At 40.4% G+C, this 26978-nt stretch overlaps 1 protein-coding gene and 1 long non-coding RNA gene across 2 annotated transcripts; both read right to left on the reverse strand.

Moving 5' to 3' along the window:
- Positions 1 to 6892: 6892 nt before the first annotated feature.
- On the reverse strand, positions 6893 to 7304 carry LOC130459713 (uncharacterized). The gene is made up of 3 exons (XR_008919295.1): positions 7201 to 7304; positions 6978 to 7118; positions 6893 to 6907 (listed from the first exon to the last, which is right to left on the reverse strand). It is a non-coding gene; the product is annotated as an uncharacterized lncRNA (long non-coding RNA).
- An 8297-nt stretch (positions 7305 to 15601) lies between these two features.
- LOC130471403 (uncharacterized) lies at positions 15602 to 17603 on the reverse strand. Its single transcript, XM_056841488.1, has 3 exons — positions 16802 to 17603; positions 16304 to 16653; positions 15602 to 16249 (listed from the first exon to the last, which is right to left on the reverse strand). Exons 1-3 carry the CDS (start codon positions 17601 to 17603, stop codon positions 15602 to 15604), a joined length of 1800 nt encoding a protein of 599 aa, XP_056697466.1.
- Positions 17604 to 26978: the final 9375 nt, after the last annotated feature.

Consider the following 26978-nt stretch of genomic DNA (forward strand, 5'->3'; position numbering starts at 1 on the left):
GATTAGTTTAATAGTTAACGCATGTCCCTTCAATTATTTATGCTGAGCTAGTAAGGAAATCCTGCATCTGGAGTTATCGACGAGCGAATTACTCCTCTCGGTAGTTACAGTCCCCCGAACCCTCAATCTCTACCTTGCGGGTGTATATTGAGAGATCCCCACACCAGGGATCACAAGGGAACCTACGGCCGTCGTGGTCAAACATAATTGCACCCCCTTTATGTCACGATAATCGGGTTTTGTCAGTTTTTCTCATTGTCGTTAAAAACTGAATGGCGACTCCTATATTACTAGTCAATTGGGTGTATACTCGCAGGAAATCTAATTACACTTGATTGAATAAAAATAATCGTCACACCCACGAGGGACAGGTCACGCATTAGCCTCGCGCTTTTTCGACCCCCTCACAGTGGCGACTCCACTGGGGATAGTGAAGGAAATACTCGTGCTTGTAGGTAATCAAAATAGCCGAAGGGTGAAACGATCCTACCCCACGTTTATTTCCCCATCAAGTTGGGACGACCTGAAAATCAGCATATTAATGTGAACTGGCAGAACATCATAACGAATCTCGGCTCCCTCGGGTGTTGGGACTAAGGATACCTTTTTTCGCCAATAGGGGGGTGCATACGCCGCGCATGTTTCCCACTCGGTACTTGTGCAGGTAGTACACCTATCCCGAACCCAATCGCTCGCCCATTAGGTCCCTCTCGCCTGCATGCCCCCTTGGCTTGCACTTGCGGGTTGGCCTCTTGAGCGAAATTCATCTGTTGAAGACACTACCTCGACCGGGACATGTGTTGGATCTACGATAGAAGCGGTACCAAGCCAGGCGCAAATAAACTACCCATAGAAGCCTATAATAAACTACGTGGCATATTTAATTTTCAAATCCATGTTTGTAATGTAGTTATGTGTAGCGAAATATGTGATTGTGTGACAAACTATCCTAGAAAACCAATGACCTTAAAAATTGCCCAAACATTCATAGACTAATTTGCCAAAGAGTTATACCGAAGCACGTGTTCCGCAAACCCGAATGATCGCCACAAAACAAGCGACGCTCGGGATGGCCTGTAACGAATCCCACAAACGCTGTCACGCGTAAAGGACGTTATTAGGCAAGCACGCAAATCGAAGTCGCATAAACAGAAAAAAGAAAATGAGAACCAGCCAGGGACGCATTCTCAACGCCCCTGGCTGGGCGCAAATATTTCACACGCCCACTGCTGGGCGCTGAAGTTGCTGCTTGGCTTTCTGGTCAGGCGCAGCAGCCTCAGTGCCCAAGCAAAAAAAGAAAATACGTAGCAAAAAATATCCATAAAAAAGGAATTGCTACGAGGGCGTAAGAAAAGCACTCGATTTCAAAAGCGACTCGCGAAAAATTAATAACTCCTTGCGTCGTTGATAGGCCTCCTACGACGGCAATGCTCGATACTAAAAATCGACCATGCAAATAATCACGAATGTCACACGGGCAGAGATTTTCAAAAACATAAAGAGTTCAAAGTGCACACATAACAGTCCAAATATGCTAGTCCGACTTAAGGGTAGTCATAGAATGCCTAAAAAACCGACTCACGAAAACAAACTAATGTGTCTCCTACTCCACAACAATAATGCAGGGCCCCTGAGTACTTGCCCGTGATAGCCATCAAGAAACACGATGGAAGAAGCATATCCCGAACATCTGTACCTAGAGGTCGCACAAACCCAAGAGATGCATGCTCTGGGACACGACCCTTTACGTTCTCAAAGGCCACTCGCCTCAAAGAACTATGCTATGCCAAAAACGCTCCCCAATTCACATGCCTTCGGGCTATTGTTTGGGTTAGAAAAGAAAAGAGCGAAGAGAGAAACAGAAATTATGGCACTAGCTCTCCAAGATGAAGTGTTTGATCCTACTAAGTTGATCGCTCCATCACCCTCAAAAGATGACCAAATCCAACGAGGGTGGCGCAAGACTTTCAAATGGACTAATGCTCGTGGGATAAAGTTCAAGATATATGCGGGAGAGGGTCCGATGTACGAAGAATTAGAGTCTGAATCCGAGGCCGAACCTAGCAAAATTGTAACCCCTCCCAAAAATAGTTTAGACCCGGAAATCTCTACTCCGGGAGATCTTTTTGATGTAATGCTTCATGACTTTAATAAGATAAACAAAACTCTTGAGTATACGCCGCTTAAAAATCAGAGTAATAATGCAGAATGTCTCGCCACTAATGAGCACGAAAAAGAGCCAGAAGAAGAATATACCGAACTAATAAAAGCTGTAAATGAACAAGAACTCAAAACTCCTATAATTGAGGACACAGAATCGGTAAATATTGGAACAGAAGAAAATCCAAAAATTATTAAAATTGGCCTCACCTTAACTCCCACTGAAAAGGCCGATCTAATCTCCACTTTGCGGGAATTCGAGGGTGTCTTTGCTTGGTCCTACAAAGACATGCCGGGAATAGATCGAGAAATCGCTGAGCATAAAATTCCGCTGGATCCCAAAATAACGCCAGTAAAACAAAAGCTACGGCGGCTCAAACCAGAGATAGCCTTGAAAATAAAAGAAGAAGTCACTAAACAATTAGACGCCGGCTTTATAAAAGTCTCCAACTACCCAGAATGGGTGGCCAATATTGTCCCCGTAGCTAAAAAAGATGGACGAGTGCGAATGTGCGTAGACTTTCGAGACCTCAATAAAGCCAGTCCTAAAGACGACTTCCCTCTACCTCACATTGACATACTAGTAGACAACACCGCAGAACACGCGCTCCTCTCCTTTATGGACGGGTACGCCGGATATAACCAAATACTAATGGCAGAAGAAGACATGGAAAAAACAACTTTCATTACCCCTTGGGGAACATATTGTTACACTGTAATGCCTTTTGGTTTGAAAAACGCGGGGGCCACCTATCAAAGAACAGCCACCGGGTTACTCCATGACATGATACATAAAGAAATCGAGGTCTACGTGGACGACATGATCGTCAAATCTAAAGACCGGCGCGGTCACCTCCCGGCACTTAAAAAATTCTTCACTCGAATCTTGAAATATAACATGAGACTAAATCCACAAAAATGTGTTCGGGGTAACCTCGGGAAAATTGCTAGGATATGTTGTTAGTACGCGAGGAATCGAGATTGACCCATCTAAGATCAAATCCATTACCGAAATTCCCCCACCAAAAACTGAAAAACAGATAAGGGGCTTCCTAGGAAAGCTGCAATACATTAGTAGGTTCATTTCCAAGCTTACTATGACTTGTGAGCCAATATTCAAAAAATTAAGAAAAGAGGAAAAGGCCGAATGGGATGAACAATGCCAAACTGCCTTCGATAAAATCAAAGAATACCTAAGCAAGCCACCCGTCCTCTCCCCACCTTTGCCTGGAATCCCTTTGCGCCTATACCTAACCGTCACGGATACTGCAGCAGGAGCTATGCTCTCACAATGTGTACATGGATCCGAGCGAGCCATTTACTACTTGAGCAAGAAGTTCATAAAATACGAGACGAGATACACAGAACTTGAGAAAACCTGTCTCGCCCTCGTCTGGGCATCCAAAAAACTCAGGCATTACCTATTGGCCCACACTGTTCATATAGTGTCACAACTAGATCCCTTAAAATACGTGTTCGAAAAACCCGCCCTGAGTGGTCGCCTGTCCAGGTGGCTAGTCATGCTCTCAGAATTCGACCTAAAATTCATGCCGGAAAAAACAATCAAAGGAAGAGCGGTAGCCGAATTCCTGGCCGAACATGCCACGAATGAGGAAACCCCGGAAGCTTACCTCCTCCCCGACGAGGAACTTCTGATGATACAAGACGACTATTGGACACTATACTTCGATGGCGCGTCCAACCAAAAAGGATGCGGCGTCGGAGTTCTCCTGGTCAGTCCCGAAGGAGCCCATATACCAATTTCCGTCAAACTTGACTTCGAGGCCACAAACAATGCCGCCGAATACGAGGCCTGCATAGTTGGGCTAGAGGCCGCAGTTAGCCTCGGAGTCAAATACCTACAAGTCTTCGGGGATTCTTCCCTAATAATCAACCATATATCCAAAAGATGGAAGGTCCGAAGCACTAGTCTCTCAAAATATCAAGCTCACTTGGACCAAATAGTCGAGCAATTTGAAAAAATCTAGTATACGTACTTGTCAAGAGACGACAACCAATTCGCGGATGCACTAGCGAAGCTAGCTTCAATGCTCAACATCCCGAATGAATGGGAAGGAATGACCCTTCGGGTCGAGCGAAGGAAAGAGCCGGCTTATTGTTGTGCCATAGACTCCGAACCTGAAAACACCGAGGAAGAACCATGGTACACGGACATCCTTCGTTACAAAACAAATGGGGAATTCCCCCCAAACACTTCCCCGCGAGCACAAAAGGCCCTGCGCCTCCTCGCTTCACAATATAGCATAATTCTGGGAGAACTGTACAAATACACGCCGAATAAAATCAAGTTACTTTGTGTCCATCAAAACCAAGCCCAAAGACTATGGAAGAATACCATAACGGCGTGTGCGGACCCCATATGAACGGAAAAATGCTATCCCGGAAAATATCCCGCTCAGGGTACTATTGGACCACTATGGAAACCGATTGCCATCACTTTGTAAAAACTTGCCCAAAATGCCAAATCTTCAGTAACCTTAACCATTTACCTCCCTCAGAACTATACACCTTCACTTCTCCATGGCCCTTTTCCACCTGGGGTATAGATATAATCGGCAAGGTAACACCAACAGGCGTAGGGGGACACGAGTACGTTTTAGTTGCAATTGATTACTTCACTAAATGGGTAGAGGCAATCTCCTATGCAAAGTTAACAGCCAAACATGTCGCCCGATTCCTAGAAAAGAACATATTCTGTCGATACGGGGTTCCACGTGAAATCATAAGTGACCAAGGTTCCCACTTCAGGGCCGAAGTCCAAGACCTGCTCAAAAAATATCATGTCAAACACCATAAATCCTCTCCCTACAGGCCGCAAATGAACGGCGCGGTAGAGGCGGCCAACAAAAATATTAAAGTCATAATCGAAAAAAGGGCCGAAAATTATAAGGATTGGCCCAACAAATTACACTTCGCATTATGGGGCTATCGAACCTCAATCCGCACCTCCATTGGAGTAACACCCTACTCCTTAATATACGGAATGGAAGCAGTCCAACCGGTCGAGTTGGAGATTCCCTCCCACCGGATCGTCCTAGAAAGCAAGCTCCCCGAAGCCGATTGGGTTCAAGCTAGGTACGACGAACTCGTCCTTTTAGACGAACGGAGGTTGAGAGCTCTACATCACGTGCAAGTGTATCAAAAGCGCATCGCAAGGCAATTCAACAAAAGAGTCAAACCTCGAAACATCAAAGAAGGCGATTTTGTATTAAAAGAAGTCCGCGCACCTACTACGGACCCTCGAGGAAAGTTCCGGCCTAACTGGACAGGACCATATTTTGTAAAGACCATCCTACCGGGCGGAGCAGTCCAACTAGCCGACATAGATGGAGCGGAATTCGCTAACCTCACGAACTTAGACCAATTGAAAAAGTACTATATTTAATAAAATCCGGAGTTAAGGCATCTAATAAAACACATTAAAACTCATAAGCAAACATTCTGCGCATTACTCTAAACAAACGGCATAAAACTCGATAAAGTAGAAAAAGCGAAGGACAAAACTTCAACGCCCAAGACTGGGCGCTGTTAATTCTAACGCCCAGGCCTGGGCGCCGATATTTCCTTCGCCCTAAATCGGGCGTTGTTCTCTCTTGCCACCTACCCTCCCGCTTCTACAAAGTGTTCGTACTCCTTTTTCTAACCCTCAAAAGAACCACGAACACTTGGGGGGGGGGGGGAGCAGACGAGTAATGAACACCCTTTCAAAAAAGTTTTTTCAAAAAGCTAGAACTACGCGCGACCTGATTCTGACAAGATACGTAGGCAATCCTTCTCAAGGATTCGGTCCAATAAAAAATTATAAAATAATAAATTCATGCAACGCATCAAGAAGAAAAGATATCGCAAAGGGCACTCCACCCTAACCCATGCACGGGCAAGACCAAATAAAATGAAAAAGCCACAAGAGTTTCCAGGAACAAGCCCAACAAAAGAGTATGACACGAGTCGGCAAAAAAAACAAAAATAGTGAACATGCATATGTAACACCCCAAGTAGTCGGTTAGTCTAAAAATATATGGGCACTCTTATATGAACTCATTGTTTTTACGAAAGTCTTTTCCTTTTAAAAATTCGTCGTTGGTTTAGGAAGCTAATATTGCTATAATATGTTAAAACAAAGCCCACGGAAGGCTCAAAACATTCTTGCACCAAAAATCGCAAAAAATATATATATACATGCGGAACACAAGAATGAATATGCATAAAACAGGAGGTAAGCCTAAGACTCGTCATCGGCTCCATGTCTCCAAGCCTCGCCGGTCCATCCACTCCACTCCCCGTGGTATGAGGGACCCCAGCCAGAGTCACCCCAAAAATGAGGTTGCGACTGCAACTCAGGGCTAGGCTCTCGGGCCACCGACACGGAACGCCGCCTACGCTCCGGCTCGGACCTCTCCCCGGAAGAACTCGCCCCCGCGTCAGAACGGCGATGCCGTAGGGGCGAGTGATGTGCTCTCTCTCTCTCGCGACGACCATGTCCCCCGCCCGAGGGACCCGCGTCGTCGGCCCCAGCACGCCCAGTAGCCGTCTGCAAAAAGGGACAAAAAAGGGAGTGAATAACCGAAAGCCAAACCAAAGGTACAGATCAAAAGAAAAAAAAAAGATTGCACATTACCCGAGTAGAGTGGGGGCTCCTGCAAGAAAGTGCAGACCGAGCTCGAACCAACGCGGACTTCAACCGGTTGATCACCCCCACCATCGCATTGGTCGTACGGGCCGGAACCTAAAACAAGACTGTCAGTAAAAAAAAATATATATATATAAAGAAGAGTACACAAATGAAAGGTGCATACCGCCTCTACTCCCTCAGGGAGCGGAGCATGGAAAACCCGGTCTTCCGGGAAAGTCTCCACAATCTCGGATCCACTCTCTCCGGTATACGAGATCCGAGCATCGGGAAGCACCCATCCCCCCAACAAAGGGTCAGGACCCTCCTGCACAAAACACATTAGGCATAAGCACATGGGCACGAACATGAAAACACTAAAATCAATACAAAAAAAGGAGGCAACTTACAGCGCCAGGCTCCGGGAGACGAAGAGAATCCTGGATAAACTGGTAATAGCTAGCTCCCTCTATCACCAACTCTGTCGCCGGCACACCAGTCCTCGAGTGGACCCTTCACGACTCGCCTATCGAGCGAGTAGACAACATGGTCGCAGGCGGAGGCCTGGGCACCGAAAAAACCCCGACCGTCTGCATACGTACCCGCTCTCCCAGGTACCAGACAGGGTCCCGGCGGCCAACGAACAAGACCCGCATCTGGCTCAGGGCATAACTCTCCCTGACCGAAGCATGGGTACCCCTAAAAGAGAGCCATGGGGTCCAAACCACCTGTTTTCGTACAAAACGCAGTCAGATCTCACACATGAAAAGAATGACGAAATACGAGATAGAGGATAAGATTCTGTACACGCTCAGGGTTCCCGTCCCGGATAAGATCCCACACGGTATCGGGCTGCGGACGCACTGTCAGCTTCTTCTTCCAACCCCAGCGGCGACCGGCAGGGAACTCCAAAGGCCTCTGCCCCTTTCGGGGAGCCAGCCAGGGTAAGTGCTCAAAGGCCCACAGCTGCAAAAGAAAAGGATAATAAAGCGTTAAAAAAAAAGAGGCCGTATAAAAGCAAGAAAAACAATAGAAAGTCTAGGCACATACCTCGATCAAACGCGGCACTCCCGCTACTGTAATCACAAAGTGACGTATGCTCGGGTCCGAGACGCGCACCGACAAACTCATCTGGCCGACAAGCGTCGCATAGCCCAAATCGCCCCAGCGATAGTCACCCAGTGTAGACACGTCCTCCACCATGCCTATCCACCTCGGGTCAAAGGTGTCAGTCGGACCCGATAGAAAAGTGGAAGTGATAAAATGGAGGTAGAACAGCCGAGCCTGTCTCGAAGGCGACTCCTCTACCCCGTGCTCCAAAGCCCACATCAGGTCAGCCAAAGGTATCCCACGGGGCTGGTACGAAGGTAACCTACTACCCATCCACGAGCCCAGGAGCCTGGTACCCTCAGCAACAGTCGGCGATGGGCCGTCCGACCTCAGACGAACGGGGTTCCCTGTAAAGGTCAAACCCGTCAAAGCTGTGTAGTCCTCAGGAGTGATCGTCATCTCGCCCCAAGGAAAATGGAAGGTGTTGGTGGTATCCCACCATCACCTCATGAACGACCGCAGAAAGGATAGGGAGATGTTGAGCCGCAGTATCTCCCAGAAGGTCTCAACCACCGGAAACAGTGAGCTCGCCCTCACCAAGGCCTGGGTGTTCAAGCTCAGATAGCTGAAAATGGTCTCACTCGTCGCGGCGCCATAGCCGCGAACCGTAGTCTGTCTCCTTGCGTGAAGGCGGGAAGTCACATGGTGCTCTAGGTCGTAGTGTAGATCACGACCATCGTAAAGCTCAGGGCCCACCCATAGGGGACCCGGGCCAGTCGACTGACGCGTCAAGCCACGCACCTCGTGGCCGCCAGGAGGGGGTAACGACTCGTCAGACATGCTGATCAACAATACAACAAGGCATTATACCTTTGACAAAATCGGCACTCATACCGATCCCTAAAAAAGAGTGCATTTCACTCATGAAATGGAGTCATACAATTTTTCTGTTCCCTAAAAAAACATGATACTAAGTTCATACTTAGCAAAATTCCCTAAGTAAAAAATTAACTCCAGCAAAATCAAAATTCTCCCATAATTTGTCATTCATGAATTATGAGGAACACAAGCAATATACCAAGAACACCTACATTATAAGAAAATACTAGATTCGTAGGTATACTTGGAGGCTAGCACGAAAATGCCCAAATTCAACAAAAATCAACATACTTGCAAAAATTAACATGCACAAACTAATTAACATGTTATGTGGAATATTTCCAACTATCTAATTGAAGAAAAGGGGCACAAAATCAAAAACCCCCAAATCAATTTCATGCACAAAAATACTTAACAAAATACTGAAATTGACAAAAAAGCTCGAAATTATTGAAAATCACTTACATTGGGAAGGTTAGGAAGTGATTTGGAGTAGAACTCGTGAAGAAAATTGAAAGAAACGAGCAAAGATCAGTAGAGAGAAGTGGAGAGCTTGAGCAAAAATGGCGGAAATGGGAAAGGAAAGAGACGGTCCGCGAATTTAAAGACCAGTCCCCCTTTCGCATTTTCAGCGCCCAGCTCTGGGCGTTAGAAATTCTCGCGCCCAGGCCTGGGCGCTGAAAATGCTTCCCAGACAGCGAATATTCGCTGTCGGGCACGCGTGCTCCCCTACTTTGTGTAAAGATATCCGTTATCTTATTTCTATCCCAAAAAAGAAAAAAACAGTATTTTGAAAAAATAATAAATAAATAAAAATAATAAAATAAAATATCGTTAAACAAAAATATACACAATGTGGACCCACTTATAGGACACATCTAATCAGGAAAAATTACGACCCACCAACAGGTTGTAATCACAAAAGCCCTTCTACATAGGCAAAATAAGAAGTTCAAAATGGGCTCGCCCACCCTCAGCAGGCGAGGTCTGCGTCACTAGCCGCGCAGGTCCTCAGTTTTCGAAAGAAATAAAAACTTCAAATTTAAAATAGGCTCGCCACCTTCAGTGGGCGGGGTCTACGGCGCAAACCACGTAGGTCCTTATTTTCAAAAAAAAAAAAAAACAAAATTTCAAAACAGATTCGTCCACTTCAGCGGACGGGGTGTCCACCCTCAGCGGACAAGGTTCGCCACCTTCAGCGGGCGGGGTCTATGTCACAAACCGCGTAGGTCCTTATTTTCAAAAAAATTTAAACAGATTCGTCCACTTCAGCGGACGGGGTGTCCACCCTCAGCGGACAAGGTTCGCCACCTTCAGTGGGCGGGGTCTACGTCACAAACCGCGTAGGTCCTTATTTTCAAAAACATCAAACAGATTCTTCCACTTCTATCAGACGGGGGGTCCCCCTCAGAGGACAGGCTCGCCCACCTTCAGCGGGGGGGTCTACGTCACTAACAGCGCAGGTCCTTAGTCGCTGCAGCGATAACTTTTACTGGATTTTCCTTCGTTTTACTTCCTATAAAAACAAGGGTACTGGATTTTCCTTCGTTTTACTTCCTATAAAAACAAGGGGGTTTTCTCGTTTAGCCAGCCCTGAAAATGAGAATCTTTAAAAATGTTTTACCTCGTGATTGGGCTTGGCCAGGCCCAATTACACTTTACAGCTTTAATTTCGAAAACATCTGTAGTTACTCCCAATGACAAAGTGAGGGAGTTTCTACGCATCTTTAGATCCTTCCAATGACAAAGTGAGGAAGTTTCTATACTATCAGTTGACAAATCCCAATGACACGTGAGGGATATGTCGACACTTCAAGTGATGACCCTTAAGTCAAATGTTATCACTCGGGGGCTCGTGAGACCCTCGCAAAACAGGTCACATACACCATGGCTTGTGCGACGCACTCCGTCTAATACTTTGACCATCGTCTTACTCCAAGACTCAGTCAAAGTGGGGGCTAACTGTAGACACCTACTTTTGTCCCCATTACCGCAAGGGAAAGGTTCGATAATGAAAGCATAAAAACTCCACTTGACAACGCATCTCCTATAAAATAAACCAATCTCGATTCCCCATTTCATTTTACCCGAAACCTGCTATTTATGGAAACCTGCTAAAAATAGTAACTGTCGTAAAAGGTAGCTTCTAAAAGTGGCAAATCATAAAAGATAGAAACCTGTCAGAATTAGGTGTTCCATTCCAACATAAATCCTAAATGAGATAGAAAACCGCGAGAATCCTATTCCTAATAGGATTCGGAAATAAGAGTTACGTATTAATTAAAATCCTAACGAGCCTAGAGTTCGTAACGGGCCCAGACGCATTCCGTCACAAATTGATACGCGCTAAAAGACTCAAATTAATCTCAAACTCTACGGATTTTAGAATCCGAATCTGACTAAACAAGAACTGCCCAGACCCTATTTTCAACGCCTGGCTCTAGGTGCCGAAATCTTCGGCGCCCAGGCCTGGGCGCTGAAAATACCTGGGTACGTTTCTTTTCCTAATTCTTTGCGGATTAGAACTCTGCAATTCTATCCTTCCACGAACTCTTCCCTATAAATAGACCCCTAGTTTCGACGTGAAACGACAACAACACATAATATATTCTGAGTATTGACTCAAAACCCCTGAGCCCAAGCCTCTCGCTGCGAAACTGTTCACGCGTTCTGTCGCAATCGATCCATAAATCGAACAGAACGTATCCTGTCCCATAATCGAGATTCGTTAAATAAAAAGGAGAAATAGCAAAGTCAAAGTGGTTAGTTTTCTGAGAACCCTGACGCACCTCTCAAGGGTGCGTCGTAATGTGTCCCTTTTCGATGATTTAACTGCTTTCCTCGCCCTTTTTATGAACTGTTAAACTAACCTAATATGATTGTTCTATCACGCCTAATAAATATAATATTTTTGGGAAATAGGATTATCATGCTAGGTCCCTTAATGATATTTAAATCAGATAATCACGATCGAATTAGTATTATATGCTGCATACTGCTAAAATCAATTCAGATTAGTTTAATAGTTAACGCATGTCCCTTCAATTATTTATGCTGAGCTAGTAAGGATATCCTGCCTCTAGAGTTATCGACGAGCGAATTACTCCTCTCAGTAGTTACAGTCCCCCGAACCCTCAATCTCTACCTTGCGGGTGTATATTGAGAGATCCCCACACCAGGGATCACAAGGGAACCTACGGCCGTCGTGGTCAAACATAATTGCACTCCCTTTATGTCACGATAACCGGGTTTTGTCAGTTTTTCTCATTGTCGTTAAAAACTGAATGGCGACTCCTATATTACTAGTCAATTGGGTGTATACTCACAGGAAATCCAATTACACTTGATTGAATAAAAATAATCGTCACACCCACGAGGGACAGGTCACGCATTAGCCTCACGCTTTTTCGACCCCCTCACAACATTAAATATAAAGTGGAGAGAAAACTAGATTGGTGTAGCTGTTGTTAGAGTTGGTCTTTTTGCGCGTGCAAGAGTGTACTTGCAATCGCGTGTGCAGGAGTGTACCTGCGCTAGTGTGACTAATCGTTGATGTGGTGCGCAAGTTTTAACCGGACAAGGAGTGTACATGTTCGTTGGTTTGCGCGGAATCCAAAGCAGGAGTGTAACAACCCGCTTTTTAGAGCTGTTAATAAATAACACTTAGCCCTTAATCCACAATTATTAAACCAAGACTAACAACAACTCTCGTAATTAACATACGAATTATTCACACATAAACTATTACAACCTTATTAGTACAACTCAGCTACCACATCTCTTTTCGCATATGCGGTCCTTGACTCAGCTTTGAGCATTCACAATCCTGCACAGTCACTAACAATGACTCTACCCCTACCAGGACAGGTTCAAAAACAAAGTCAAAGAAACTGAGTACACACTGTCCAGCCTAAAACTCATATGTTAGCATAAAACATGATATTGTGATTTATTTATTTGTAAGGCAAAACTGATTCGATACGATTAAAATCATATTTAAAATGATCTCAGTAATCAAATTACAATAATTTAAAGCACATAAAACATTGAACACAACTTTGATGTTCATAATTTATAAATAAATCAAGAAAAGGTTTGGACTTAGACACCAGGTGTTTCCCAAAGATCGTAATATTTATACTTTCAGAAGTCTTCAAATCCATTTTTCAACAGAACTAATCTCATGTGCTTTGAGAATGAATCCATCACAGATTCTCTACTCGTATCTCAGAGTCTACCTGAGCTAAAAAAAACTAACACGACTTAACTAAGACTAAATTTCCACTTCCCAATATAACATGAAGAAAATATTCATGTTGAGGCTCACATCCAAATCACACATATATTTTCCTTTTGGAAACAATGAACTCAAATACGGATTTCTCTCGATAATTTATTTTGGAAATGATATCAAATAGTAATATAAAAAATATATATATATATTTCGTAGAAATCCTTGATAATTCAAAACTTGCCCAAAATCAATGATTTAAGAGATTTTTTTTTCTAGCAAATCATTTACATTTCGACAACCTTCACAATATTTGCTACTTCTAGCAAAATCAAACACATTTTATCTTTTAAACATATATACTAATCAGGGAAGAGAACACGAATAGAAACATGTTCACTGTCTCCAAACTTTTAGGGGTCGTCACCCACCTTTTCATACATGCTTGCAAGACTTTTAGGACATGTCCACACACATATGTACATATGTACATTTACACAGATGCACAAATGTGAATTTACACAGATCACACACAAATATACAAATGTTGTTCATGGCCGTTGTTAACGGCTTCTTCCCCACTAAAACACATTTGAAAACTTATCCAATAAATTTCGGAAATATATAATCATATTTACTCAAGTCGTGTATCACAACAAAACCTCATCTGAAATCATAAACACAATTGAAAATCTTGGCACAAACCATACTAATACAAAGTGATAAATTTGTCCAAAATATTCTCTTAAATATCATAATGTATTACTCATAGCTTTTCACAAATTTCGTATACATGATTCTTGAAAAACAATTTTAACATATATATATATATGAAGTGGTTTGGAGCCTTTCCTGTACAGTCAGCCAACATATGAATCTATTCTTGGGGATGTTTAACCTATTCCACACCATACTGTCCCAATGAATCAGAGGTTTTACACCAATGATATTCTCATAAACACCTTTCACAGAATAATAAGTCATAGCAGCAAACTCTGCCTAAGTATACACCATTTTGAGCATCTCTTTTGTAGCACAGATCCTTTTCCAGTACCAGCTAGCAGATGTTGTAGGCTGATAAGTCCACCATTCCCCATCCTTTACATACACTGCATTGATCCATTTAATCCACACATTGTCTTGTTTAGAGGCAATAGCCCAGACATACTTCCCCATACTGGCTATGTTCCATTTGAACACATCTCTGAATCCAAGACCACCATACTTCTTGTCACAACAAGATATATCCCAAGAGATGTTGCTTGGCTTATTGCTATAAGCCTGACCACTCCAGAGGAAGGCTCTACACACATTGGTGACATTCTGCAACACCTGCTTGGGAAGAATAAAGATCTGGGCCCAATACATGTGAAGGTTAAGCAAGACAGAATTTATGAGTTGCACTCTAGCTGTGTAAGACAAATTCCTAGAGCTCCAGACTTTAATTCTAGTGATCATCCTATCCACTAAAACATCACACTGAGCTGCAGAGATTCTCTTAGCACAAATAGGTACACCTAGGTATTTAAAAGGCAGATTGCTCCTGGTGAAACAAGAAACACTCACAATTCTAGCACAATCACTCTCAGACATACCACAGCAGTAAATAGCAGACTTGTGTTTATTTGCTAGAAGACCAGTAGACTCAGAGAAGAGTTTAAATGCTTGCAGCATAAGATAAACAGAATGAAAGTCACCTTTACTACACATGATGAGATCATCAGCAAAACACAAATGAGTGAGCTTAATACCTTGGCATCTAGGATGAAACTGGAACAAATGATGCTCACTCATTTTATGGAGGATTCAGGAAAGATATTCCATGCATAGAACAAACAAGAGAGGTGAGATAGGATCTCCCTGTCTTAAACCTCTTTCAAACTTGAAGAAACCGTGCATTGTGCCATTTAGCATTAAGGAAAATTTTGGAGTGGTCACACATTCCATGACAAGATCCACAAAATTACCAGGAAATCCCAATTAATTGGTGCAACATTTTCTGCAGAAACTCCCAGTCTACAGTATCATAAGCCTTCTGTAAGTCAATTTTCATCATGCAACCTGGCTTAGCACCTTTTCTTCCATACTGCTTTACTAAATCCTAAACCACCATGATATTATGGACAATATATCTACCATGGACAAAACCCCCTTGATTTTCTAGAATGAGATCTGGTAAGACTTGTCTTAGTCTACCACACAAAACCTTGGTAACACATTTGTACAAGGTGTTACAGCAAGAGATGGGTCTAAATTCACTCACATTCTTGGGAAACTTGGTCTTGGGAATGAGAGTAATGACTGTGTGATTGAGCTCTTTCAGCAGTTTTCCATGTTGGAGAACATCAAGAATAGCAGCTGTAATTTCATCACCTACTATGCTTCAAGTATCTTTATAAAAGTGAGTTCCAAATCCATCTGGACTTGGTGCCTTACTAGCGAGGATTGAAAATAGAGCTTCTTTCACTTCATCAGCATTATAAGGGGCATTAAGAATAGCTTTGTGAGCTTCAGTAACAATAGGGCCTGTTTGAACCACATGACTCAACACAGACTTCCTATTAGAATGAGTGGTACCCAATAAGGCAGTGTAATAAGTCAAGAAAGCTTGAGACACATCAGCAGGGTTATCCTTCCAATCTCCATTCATATCAAAAAATACTGTAAACTTGATTCTGACTATTCCTAGCCTTGATACTTTGGTGAAAAAGAGAGGTGTTTTCATCACCATCTTTGATCCAAGCAGCTTTAGACTTTTGTCTCAGAAAGTCTAAATAAGCTTGATGTTTAATCTTGTATTCCTGGATAACCTGTAACTCTGCATCAGCCAAATTTAGATCATCTGTATGTTGATGCATAGCATTCTGTGCTTCTATCATGGCATTGTAAGCCTGAAGATCAGCAGCTTGAATATCATTGAAACCACTCTTGTTCAGATCTTTAAGAGCTAACTTCACCTTTTTCAGCTTATGGACCACACAATACATCTTACTACCTTGCACTTGACTAGCCCATTGTTCTTGAATAATGGTCCTAAATTGAGGAGCAGACTTCCACATAGTAAAGTATTTGAAGGGCTTTTTCCCTCCTGTGTTCCTGGGATAGACTGTCAACAAACCAGGGGAGTGATCAAAGCATCCCTCAGTCATAAAACACACCTCAGCAGAATCATAGTTACTTTGCCATTTAGGATTTTCCATCACCCTATCAAGCTTAGAAAATACCCTAGCTGTACCCTGCTGCTTATTATTCCAAGTGGAAAAGTTGCCTACACTTTTAATGTCCTCCATTGCACAATGCTACATACACTCACACATATCAACAATTTCAGTGTGCCTAACAAGAGAGCCTACCCTTTCTTCCATGTTCATAACACAATTAAAATCTCCACACAAGATCCAAGGATCCTGTGTATTCAGTGTCTTCAAATCCTTCCAAAATTTTACTATGCTATGACTATCATTAAATGTATAAATGAAAGTGCAGAAAAAACCAGAATTACCACTCACTGGTTGAACAAAACAATGAATGAGTTGACTGCTAACAGCCTGAATGTTCAAAGAAAAACTTCCAGGATTCCAGGCAACAATTATTCTTCCTCCTTTATGATAGCTGGCATTACTGGTAAAGCACCAGTTTGAGAAAATCCTTTGGTAAAGCTTCCCTAAATTGGTCAGCTTAACCTTATGCTCTAGGAGTCCAACTAAACCCACATGATACTTATTAAGAAATTGCCTCACAGTGTCTTACTTTTGAGTTAAGTTCATACCCCTAACATTCCAGGCTAATATTCTATCCATATGATTTGGAAGAGTTCCCTCTTCCAGAGCTGACATCCTCAAGTTCATCACCTCTATCCAATGCTGCAGTACTACAGGCACTGTGATCATCATCATCCAAACTCTGAAAATGGTTGGCAACTGAAACAGGAGCTAAACTAGTAGGTCTGACCCTAATTGGCCTAAGAGTTCTTTGGAAACCCTCCTGGTCTACATCTGGTTCAGGCACAATCAATGCTGGAGTTGGGATTAGTGGATGTTGTTTCTTCTGCACCCAGATTTTCTTAGTTTTAGCATGCCTACAGTCAGTAGTCAGATGCCCAACTTGCTTGCAATTAGTACAAACAGTTGGCCTCCATTCATAAGTGACAGGAACCTGAGTTAATTCATTGTGTTCATTCATGAAGGGTATTTGGTAAGGCAAGGTCTTAGAAATAGGCATATCAACCAAAACCCTAGCAAACTGCAGTTTATCTCTACTCACAGTAGCAGAGTCTCTTTTGATTGGTGTACCTAGTTGACTCACAATTGTGAACATGGAGTTTTCACCCCAGTATTTGAAGTTTAGTCTTAACTGAATCCAAATAGGAACATATTTGAGGTCCTCCTTCTCCATGTCCATATCCACATTCCATGGTTTCACTACCATTGGCTTATTATCAAAAAATAAATGACCAGAAGTCACCTTGTCTGTCATGTCCATTGTGAGGAATCTTACTAGAAAGACACCCTTCTTCACTAACACAACCTTATCCACATAATACTTTTTCCAGATCCTCCTAATGAATCCTTCCATCACATGTATTGGGGGATTAGCACCCACAACATAACAAATGATCGAAGAACTCCAAAAATCCACTTCCTCCTGTGTCATCAATATCAATCTAAACAGGGCTAGCAGGGGTGTTTACAATATTCAAATCATTCACATTACCATCAGCATTACTATATGCATAAATACTACTAACATGATCATTCGCAACATCATCAAACTGCTGCAAAATTGGTACAGGAATCATACCAATATCGACGCTTCGAGTGTTGCTCACCATATTAGCTGATTGATGAATTGACTGCATCCATTCATTGAATGAGTGCCTCATTTCTGATCGAGCTTGTAAATGCTTCAATCCAGACCTAGGTGTGAGAATCTCATTCTCTGCTGACAAATCCAACGCTTCCACCCCCAAAATCTCATCAATCGATCGAGTTTTAAGGGCTTGAGAATCAGATGAGGGGCCTCGTGGTTTCTGCTTTGCATTGCCATGCTTACTTGCTTGCGATTTACCCCCATATCTCCTTGCCATGGCAACAATGCACAATAAGGAACCATGCACCGTGGGAAACTTGGGGAAAAAGGCAAGTTTTCTCTCGCTTCTCTCTAGAGCTTTCTCTCTCTAGATCTTGCAAGTAAGCGTTAGATTAAGCCTCTCACACACACCATAACTTGAATACCGAGAAAGATTCCCAACACAATTTAACAGACGTACCAACAATATAATTACACTAGCATAAGCTTGCCCATAGCTTGCTCATAATGCAAGAGACTAATATCTTTACAACCCATATTATTCTTATATAGGCATAACTTTTTTCAACAAAATCTTACACTGATCATACACCAAGACACACAATCCCTTCTCACAAATCTCCCAGTTATGCTTCCACAAGTCTCACATTCAAACCAATCATAGTATTTTAGATTCAAAAACAAAATAGAGAGTTTAATGAAATGTTAAAATAAATATACATTTCATACTTTATTTCCGAAATCTCAAATTCCAATTCACAACAACATAGTATTTAAACTTTAAATCAAAATTTTATTCTAAAATATAAATCATATAATTCTTGAAATCCAGGAAACACAAGCCATAAGTTTTAACAAAGTGGATGGACAATGTGTACCTTCACTATTCGACCTTGAAACTCCAAGATATAATATTTGAATCTGGCCCCATTTATACCTTCCTTTCTCGAGTACCATTTAAATAATCAATTTCCTAGATCGATGTCAATAGTTTACCTTGCAAACAATATTATAAGAAATTATTACTCATTTGATCAACTTGGAACCCCAAATTTCACCTTTCATATACTATAACTCAATAATTAGAATTTTTTCCTAAACCCAATTGAACAAACTTAAGTACTACAATTATAAATATAATTATTTGGACTTATTGGATAGTAACTTTGAGATGTAAAGTCATAAAAGCACCTCAATACCTTTGTTACTTTCAAGGCCCACTTGATTTCCTTTAAAACAAGAGGATATATGGCTTGATTGAGAAGCACAACACCACAACAACGAAGTATCAGCAGCAGCAATAACAACATCAAAAGAGCAGTCCGGCTGCGGTAGAATAAAGGCAGTAGCAGCAACCGGTTTTAGAAGAGCGTATCTCCTAGAATACGGCTTCGAATTGAGTGATTCTTGAGCCTGAATTCATTAACACAAAGAGCTATACAACTTTTATGAAGAAATCATTGGCTAAGAATTACCGCAAGACAGACATATGGAGGAAAGCAGAAACGATAGTTGTGGAGGAGAGGATATTAGTGAGAGTAAAATGAGTTTTTCCATTTGATTAGCTTGACTGATTATTTGATCTGAATATGAGAGATGAAGTGATGATGAAACATCATTTTGTGACAGCAAGGCAATGAGTTAGCTTCAAGCCTTCAACCCATGACACACAAGAGGGGAGAGACAATTTTAATATATACATATATATATATATATATATATATATATATATATATATATATATATATATATATATATATATATATATATATATATATATATATATATATATACCGAAATATATTCAACGTACAACACATTTTTATGAAAATAAAATTTAAGCAATATTTAGGATAATAAAATATAATTAACCTTCCATAAAAATGCTTAAAAATCAGGTCTATTACAAGGAGTGTACCTGAATTTGTGTTGGTGCTCAACGTGTCCTAGCATCGCCAATCTCTTCACCACATAATGAGGAGTGTACCGCGTCAAAGGAACAAGAGTGTACCTGTTTGTCTCGACATCAGACCGATAGTTTCGGTCGTTATGATTTTACACTTCAATTGTACCGATCGTGTTACTGTCGTTACGATTGCGGGGGAGTGTTAGAGTTATGGTATATCTAGGGTTCTAGTATATTTAGGAAATTAGAGTTGTGTTAGTTTAGGAATCTAATAGAGTATAAAACCTAATAGAGTTATGTTATAGTTTCCTATATAAACCAATGATGTAACCAAGTTATAATAAAGATATTCAGTTATATTATCGTCAATCAATATTATTCTCTATAGTTTAACATACTACGTGCACAAAAATTAAGACAAAAGTAGAACATTTGGTTGAATATAATAAAATGGATAAAGTAAGAGAAATGTGAAAAAGATGGCCCGTGGGTGTAGGAAAAAAAATTAATAAAGGAAGAAAAAATTAAGTGGAAAATTGTAAACACTATGTGGTAAGAAAGGTAAGATAGTAAATTTTCATATCAAAAAATAGAACAAAAGAAAATGTAAAAAAATATTATGAAATAAATTAAAATGAAAAATATAAAGATCATTTTAAAGGGGAGGTAGTAATTATGTAGGGGAATTTTTCGTACTTTTCGTAGTGAATTCCCCTACGAGGGCGGTTTTAGAAACCTTTGTATTTTTTGATTTTGAAGAAGTCGCCACCAAACATTTTTAAGGGTCCCGTTTGGAAAGACCAAAAAGTGACTCTATTAGGATAAGGCATTGAATCTTAGAAACGGATGGGTGAGATCCGGGCAAGGGAACGAGATGCTTATTCCGCGAGCTTTAGAAATTATTCAAATGCATGGCACAAAACATATTCGAATAACCCTAGTCATGACACTATGTGGGTGTGGATTTAGTACTTTGAACAATAGAATTTCTACTTTGTATCGTGACCACTTTGCTTTAAAGTTAATTTAAGGGAACCTAAGATCGGTTTGTCCAAGAAATTATCTTAGTTAAGCGTGGTGTAACCTTGCATTTTGTATTTAGCATGTGAGGTGATGAAAGCAATAAACAAGTAAAGCAACATCACAATAGAAAATGAGTGCATAATTAGTAAAGTACATCACCACCTAGAAATGGACTAGGTGGGAAACCACATTGCCTAAAAGGACTAGGCAAGTAAAGTTGCGTAATTGAAAGTGCGGAATTGAAAGGTGGTATATTGAAAATCGTTATTGGAATTGCGATATTGAAGTGCATAATTGAAGGTGCGATATTGAAATTGCAATATTGAAGTGCATAATTGAAAGGTGCGATATTGAACTTGAACTTTAGCCCATGAGATCCGAACGCCAAACGACTCCTTAAGAATAAGTGCGTCCGACACGGATTCAAAGCCAAAAATCTCAACTTTAGGTCAAGTTGCTCAACCTAAAGTATCTTGGATTTTGAACATAGAAATTGAACTTGAAATGTTGAACTTTAAAATATTGAACTTGAAATATTGAATCTTGAAATATTGTACTTGAAAGATTGGACTTAGGAGTCTTGAATCTCAAATATTGTAAAAAAAGGCTTCATCTGTGATATGCTCCAAGTATTGAAATGATTATAGTTAAGGAAGTGATTACAAACAATCTTAAGCATCATTGAATCTTGAAATTTAGAAACTTGAACTTTTATATTGAAAAATGGAGTCTTGAATCTCAAAGATTAGACCTTTAAACATTAGAAAGGTCTCACCTTTGATTACTCCATATGTTGAAGATGATTCTAGTTTAAGGAAGTGATTACAAACAACCTTAAACATCATTGAACCTTAAAATTTTGTATTTGTATCACATAAAGTGTGGATTTTGCAAAAGTATATGATTGTTGTAAGTGACACCTTTAAGAATAAAAGTGCCAACTTTACTAATCATTTTGAAATAGAAATCATAGAAACATTGTAGATTAGGTTGGGATTTGGAAATACCTAGTTAGGTTTAGACTAGAATTCCTTTTGGAGCTCCCAAATGCATAGAACTTTGAGATTGTATGAGATTTTTGAAAAGTTTTTGTATTTTGATTTGAGTGGCAATTTTTGTATTACGACGTTCTGTTTTCGATTTTCCCTCCCCTAAATGCTCAGAATTAGGGGTTTAAATAGGAAAATTTGTAGCTAAACGCCAGCCCACACCAGCGTCCAGCGCAGCAGCTGCGCCAGGCGCTGCTGACGTGGCGCAGAAGCTGCCAAACAAGGACGAAGATGTCGTCCTTGTATTTGACTTGTAATGGGTGTACCTTTGTACAAATTGTACGAAGTTTGGCACGTAGTGTTTGCTTTGGGATTAAGGCTTGGTTTGCGTCTAAAAACAAGTCGTTTCGGGTTTTTTGAATTCGATTTTACGGGACGAGGCCCGGCTTGCTCTGTTTTGTGGGTCAGAGCCCGAATTGGGATTGCTTAGTGTCATTTGAAAGGCCTTGTAAAACCAATGGAGTGGTCCATTTGGTGAGATTGTACTTGGATTTTGAAATTGATTTTTGGAAATTGTATTTTGTACCTGAAGGAAATAGTGCCCTTGGTCCAAGTATGCATATAAATATTAAGTCTAATAAATGCGGTTCAGTATTAATTAACAATAATAATTCAGTGAGATCAAGTGAGCTGAATGCCTAGCCAGAGGCCGCTTCAGTTCAAGTGGAATTAATGATATTAATCCACATCTTACTCTTGACTGAACCCGTAGGGTCACACAAAGAGTACGTAAACGGATCAAGTATTTAATGGCATTAAATACTCTATCTATGGATATTCAGAATCGACGGATCTTGGTTTTAGTGGGAGCTGAGATCGTCACAAGCAAGAAATGAATACTCCAGAAACGATGATATTACCGGAAACGGAAATATGGATCGTATCGTAAATATAAATATTATCCAAATCGTAGATGTTGCCGGAAACAGAAACATGGTACGTATCGGAAAATATTAATGGAAATGGAAATATTGCCGGAATCGGAAATATTGCCGGAAACGGAAATATTGTCTGAATCGGAAATATTATCGGAATCGGAAAATAATTCCGGAAACGGAAAAATTAAATATTTGTTCGAAACAGAAATTAATTCCGGAATCGGAAATGTTAAATATTGTTCGTATCGGAAATGAATTCCGGAATCGGGAAATTAATCGGAAGCGTATCGTAAGAATTAGCATCGGACGAGGCCTGCCAGACGAAGGCCCAGCACGAAGCCGGGCCATTGCCCAGCAAGCCAGCGCGCCACAACGCACCAGCCAAGGCTGCGCCAAGCCCACCGCAAGGCAGGCCCAGCACGCGCCAAGGCTGCGGCAGCGTGTTGGCCTCGTGGCAATGGGCTGCGAGTGCTCGCGGCTGCGCGCGCGCGCATGGCGCCCCTCGTGGGCTGCTGTGCGTGCGTGTGTGTGTTTGTGTTCAAATACGAATCCTAAAGCTATCAGGATTCGATATATGATTAAATTCCTAATCCTAAAAGGATAAATTAATTAAATAAGAGTTCTACTAGGATTCTAGTTTAATTAATTCGTATCCTAGTAGGATTCCAGTTCCTTTTCCATACCTCTATAAATAGGTGCCTAGGGTCATAATTTATATATACAATTGAAGTATTCAAAGGTAAGATTTTCAAGAAAAATCAGCCACTCTCTTGCCCCTATTTAGCCGAAATCTATACTACCTTAAGGGCGATTCTAGTTGGTCAAGCTTAAGGCGGATCCGGACGTGCTGTGGACTATCTACGGAGGGACGGCACTTGGAGTCCTAAAGACTTGTTCTTGTTCGGTTCGGGCGCAGCTAGGGAGGGCACGCAACAAAGTGTATGCATCTAAACTATGCTAAATGATTATGTGTAAATAATATGATTTCCTTGCTTTATGGTTTTTCCGCATGATTTATGTTTTGTCATATGTATCATAACCTAACATTGGTATCACGAGCCTCTTATTATTTTCATAATCTAAATTGCATGGACATGGTTAAATTTTACAAATTTGCAAGGAATTAAAAGGGGTGATTAATTTTCGTAATTGTTAATTAATTGCAAATTGCGTTTATTTAATTATATGTACGCAGGTTTTCGGCAGAATGTTCGTTACTCAACCAAATCGAGTGATTTTTGTGTCAATTCCGCATGTAAAAGGCATTCTAAATTTTTGACAAAAAGACTATTTTTCGCCGAAACCCAGAATTCCCAAATTCGAAGCGTAACTATGACTTTTCGGAGGTTTTAGTTTTTCGAACGCAAAAGTTTTTAAATTTAAGATGTTAAATTAAATATTTGCGATTATTGTTGATAAATCTTGAATTTTTGATTGACCTACTGTATATGTTTAACCAGTTTGAATGCCTAGCCTTGTTAATTATACAATCTAATTTGCAATTATGATTAATTTGTTGAAATTCGAATAATTTAGAATTGATTTGATTTTCATAATTAATTAATAATTTAATTAGATACCAATGATTAAAAACCACCATAAAAATTGTTAATTTGTGTTAAATTTTAAATTTTTATGACCTAGATGTGAATCCATGTTAATCGGAAATTAATTGATTAATAAATTTTCGATTTTTCGCCCTAAAATTATGAACTTAATACGATTTATTAATTTGTCATTAATTTTGGAAATAAAAGTTTTAATTTTTATGCAATTCGCTCATAAAACTTGCACACACAAAGCAATGGACGCTACGTGTTACCCTTAATGGGTGTTGTATAGTGCGGGCATGCGACGACGAGCAAGGGAGCTCGTCGCCCATGCGGTACGAATGCAGCGAGCAAGGCGAGTAGCACGCGAGCACAAGGCAGCAGCCCTGCCTTGCGTCGAGTGCTGCGATGATGCATGGGCGGATGGGCGAAGAAGCAAGGCGCGCGCGCGCGGGCAGCAAGGGGTGCCTCGTAGCAACGAGCGCTGCCTCGCCCAGCCTCGCCAAGCAACTGCTACGCTACGAAGCAGCGAGCGATGCTGCGCCCAAGCGTGGCTCGGCTTGCTGCGTTTGCGCGTGGCAGCTGCTCGTGCCTTGCTGTGCGATCACTCGTGAGGGGTGATGCTGCCTCGTGGACACGACGGGGCATGGGCGCAAGCCCATGGCCTCGTCTTGACCCGATTGATGCGCTTTGAATTTAATTTTTAATTTTCATTTCGGAAACGATTTTAATTAATTTTAAAATTCGTAATTTAAATTGTTTTCTTGGATTTTAATTTTGAATATTATAATTATTATAAATTTTATTTATACTAATTATTTTACTAAAATTAAATCTTGAATTAATTTAAATTCGTTTAATTCAACTGAAATAAATTAAATTAATGGATTCGATTATAAATTTATATGAGCTTTAGATTTTAATTAAATTTTTATGTTTCCGGTTAGACTAGAAATACATTTTTATGTTAAAATTAGTAAAGCATATGAATTTATTGGTTTAAGTGGGAGCATTTTTAGTCATAAACTCTTGATTAGGTCTACAAATCCTTTAAGGTTAAACAACTTGATTAGAATTAATAAGGACTGAATAATTGGTAGATTATTGGTGCCCTTGATTAATTGCTGCAAATATTTATGTGATGCACTAACCAGCTATGTGGGTCATTCATGATAATGAATGGATGAATGGTATATATTGTATATGTACTGTTTTGCAGGTTATGAAGTGACTAGTATGGCCCAAATAGGATAGAAAATATGGTCTGCGTACCATTAATTTGAATGTAATTGGTCTAAAGTACCAAATTTGTTTTTCAATTTAAATATGGTCTGCGCACCATCAAATAGTTGTAATTAGTTTAATTATAGCTTATCCTATTTGAAGAAAATGGCGCCTCCCACGGTGAAATTCAAAACGAAGTTACCATTTTCGAGACGGACTTTGAAGTTGAAGCTTCAAGATGAAGTCGGGCCATACTAGATCACATTTATCTTATGCATGCTTTAAGTTATTTATTGCTTTAAATATGTCTTAATCATGCATGAGATTGTGGCTTGATTATGTTGCATGATTAAGGATTTTAGTTCACTTAAAATCTAACCAACATAGTAAGAGCCTTAAATTCCAAACTTAAAAATTGAGTTAAAAGGTGCCATGCCAAAATAAACACTTGCTTGGATATCCTTTACATCAATCTAGTAATAGTTTTCGCTCAGCGAGGTGTTACTTATTGGTCCTAAAGAGGTAAGGTACATAAATAATTGTGAGTACATGTTAGTTTTGGTGAAACTCAACGATATAAGTAAGTAGTCCTTTTATGTCGTGGCAAAATCGATAGGTTTACCTAATAAGTTCTTAGACGTACCTATCAACCAAGAGTAGTTTCTAGACTATTAGCAAAAGGTTTTTGCTTACCTAAAATGTTTTAGAATTGAGTCAAAATACATAATGTGCCTAATTCTTCAATGGTTTTAGAGTCTTGGAATCATTTTATTCATACCTGCCGGAACAATAAAATCGAATAAAATGCTAATAACTTGTTTGAATTGCATGATTGCTTTAATTTTCAAGTTATTACTCATGATAAATGTTTAGACTTTGCATGCTTCAATGTATGTTTTAATTATTGTTTATAATTAAATATCTTGCACTGCAGTAAATCTTTTTAGAAAGGTAACAGTAAATTTCCTCAATTGGTAGTGAATCCAAGAACGATTCACGAAAATGAGAGATGTGAGCAATTTAAAATGTACGTTTCTTTTAGCGACTTTTATGGTTGTTTTCGAGTATCAAAGTCGAATGGCAAACCGATTGGTGCTTGTGAATTCAAAATACAATGTAGTTTTGAGATCATAAAGCATTGAGTTTAAACGCTCAGCTTTACCAATGGTTAACAACCTAATATCTTTTTCCATTTAATTCTCGAATGAGTCTAGTCCCTAGACATTCGAATAGATTGATGCTTAGAGAACTTTAGAAGCTTCTGGTAAGATCATCTAGTTGAAGCCAAACATTCAACATAAATAAAATGGTAAGAACTTTGTTGGAGTGACATTGGACATGTCTAAACAAAGTATAAAAGTCAACACTAGAGAATTCAATTCTCAAGGCTATAAGAAAGGGTACAAGAAATATGAAAACAAGGGACAAATGAAAGGAATTTATAGTTCCGTTTCTACCTTAAAGTTTATGTTTAAAGAAAAGTGACCTAGCAATCAAACTTCCTTGGTATCATATACCGCTTGAGGTTCTTACTTCGGTAATAACTCAAACAATGGAAGCTAGGCTACAATAATGGCCTACAAGTGGAA

Source organism: Spinacia oleracea, chromosome 4, assembly GCF_020520425.1.
Source record: "Spinacia oleracea cultivar Varoflay chromosome 4, BTI_SOV_V1, whole genome shotgun sequence".
Lineage (NCBI taxonomy): Eukaryota > Viridiplantae > Streptophyta > Magnoliopsida > Caryophyllales > Amaranthaceae > Spinacia > Spinacia oleracea.

What these genes read in the sequence shown, in the direction of transcription:
- LOC130471403 (XM_056841488.1), bottom strand. Translation starts at nt 17,603, where the DNA reads ATGACACAGGAGGAAGTGGATTTTTGGAGTTCTTCGATCATTTGTTAT. An exon ending in TACTGCAGCATTGGATAGAG is followed by an intron (nt 16,654 to 16,801) that starts GTGATGAACTTG and finishes ATGTGGGTTTAG; the next exon opens with TTGGACTCCTAGAGCATAAG. An exon ending in TTATGAACATGGAAGAAAGG is followed by an intron (nt 16,250 to 16,303) that starts GTAGGCTCTCTT and finishes GAGTGTATGTAG; the next exon opens with CATTGTGCAATGGAGGACAT.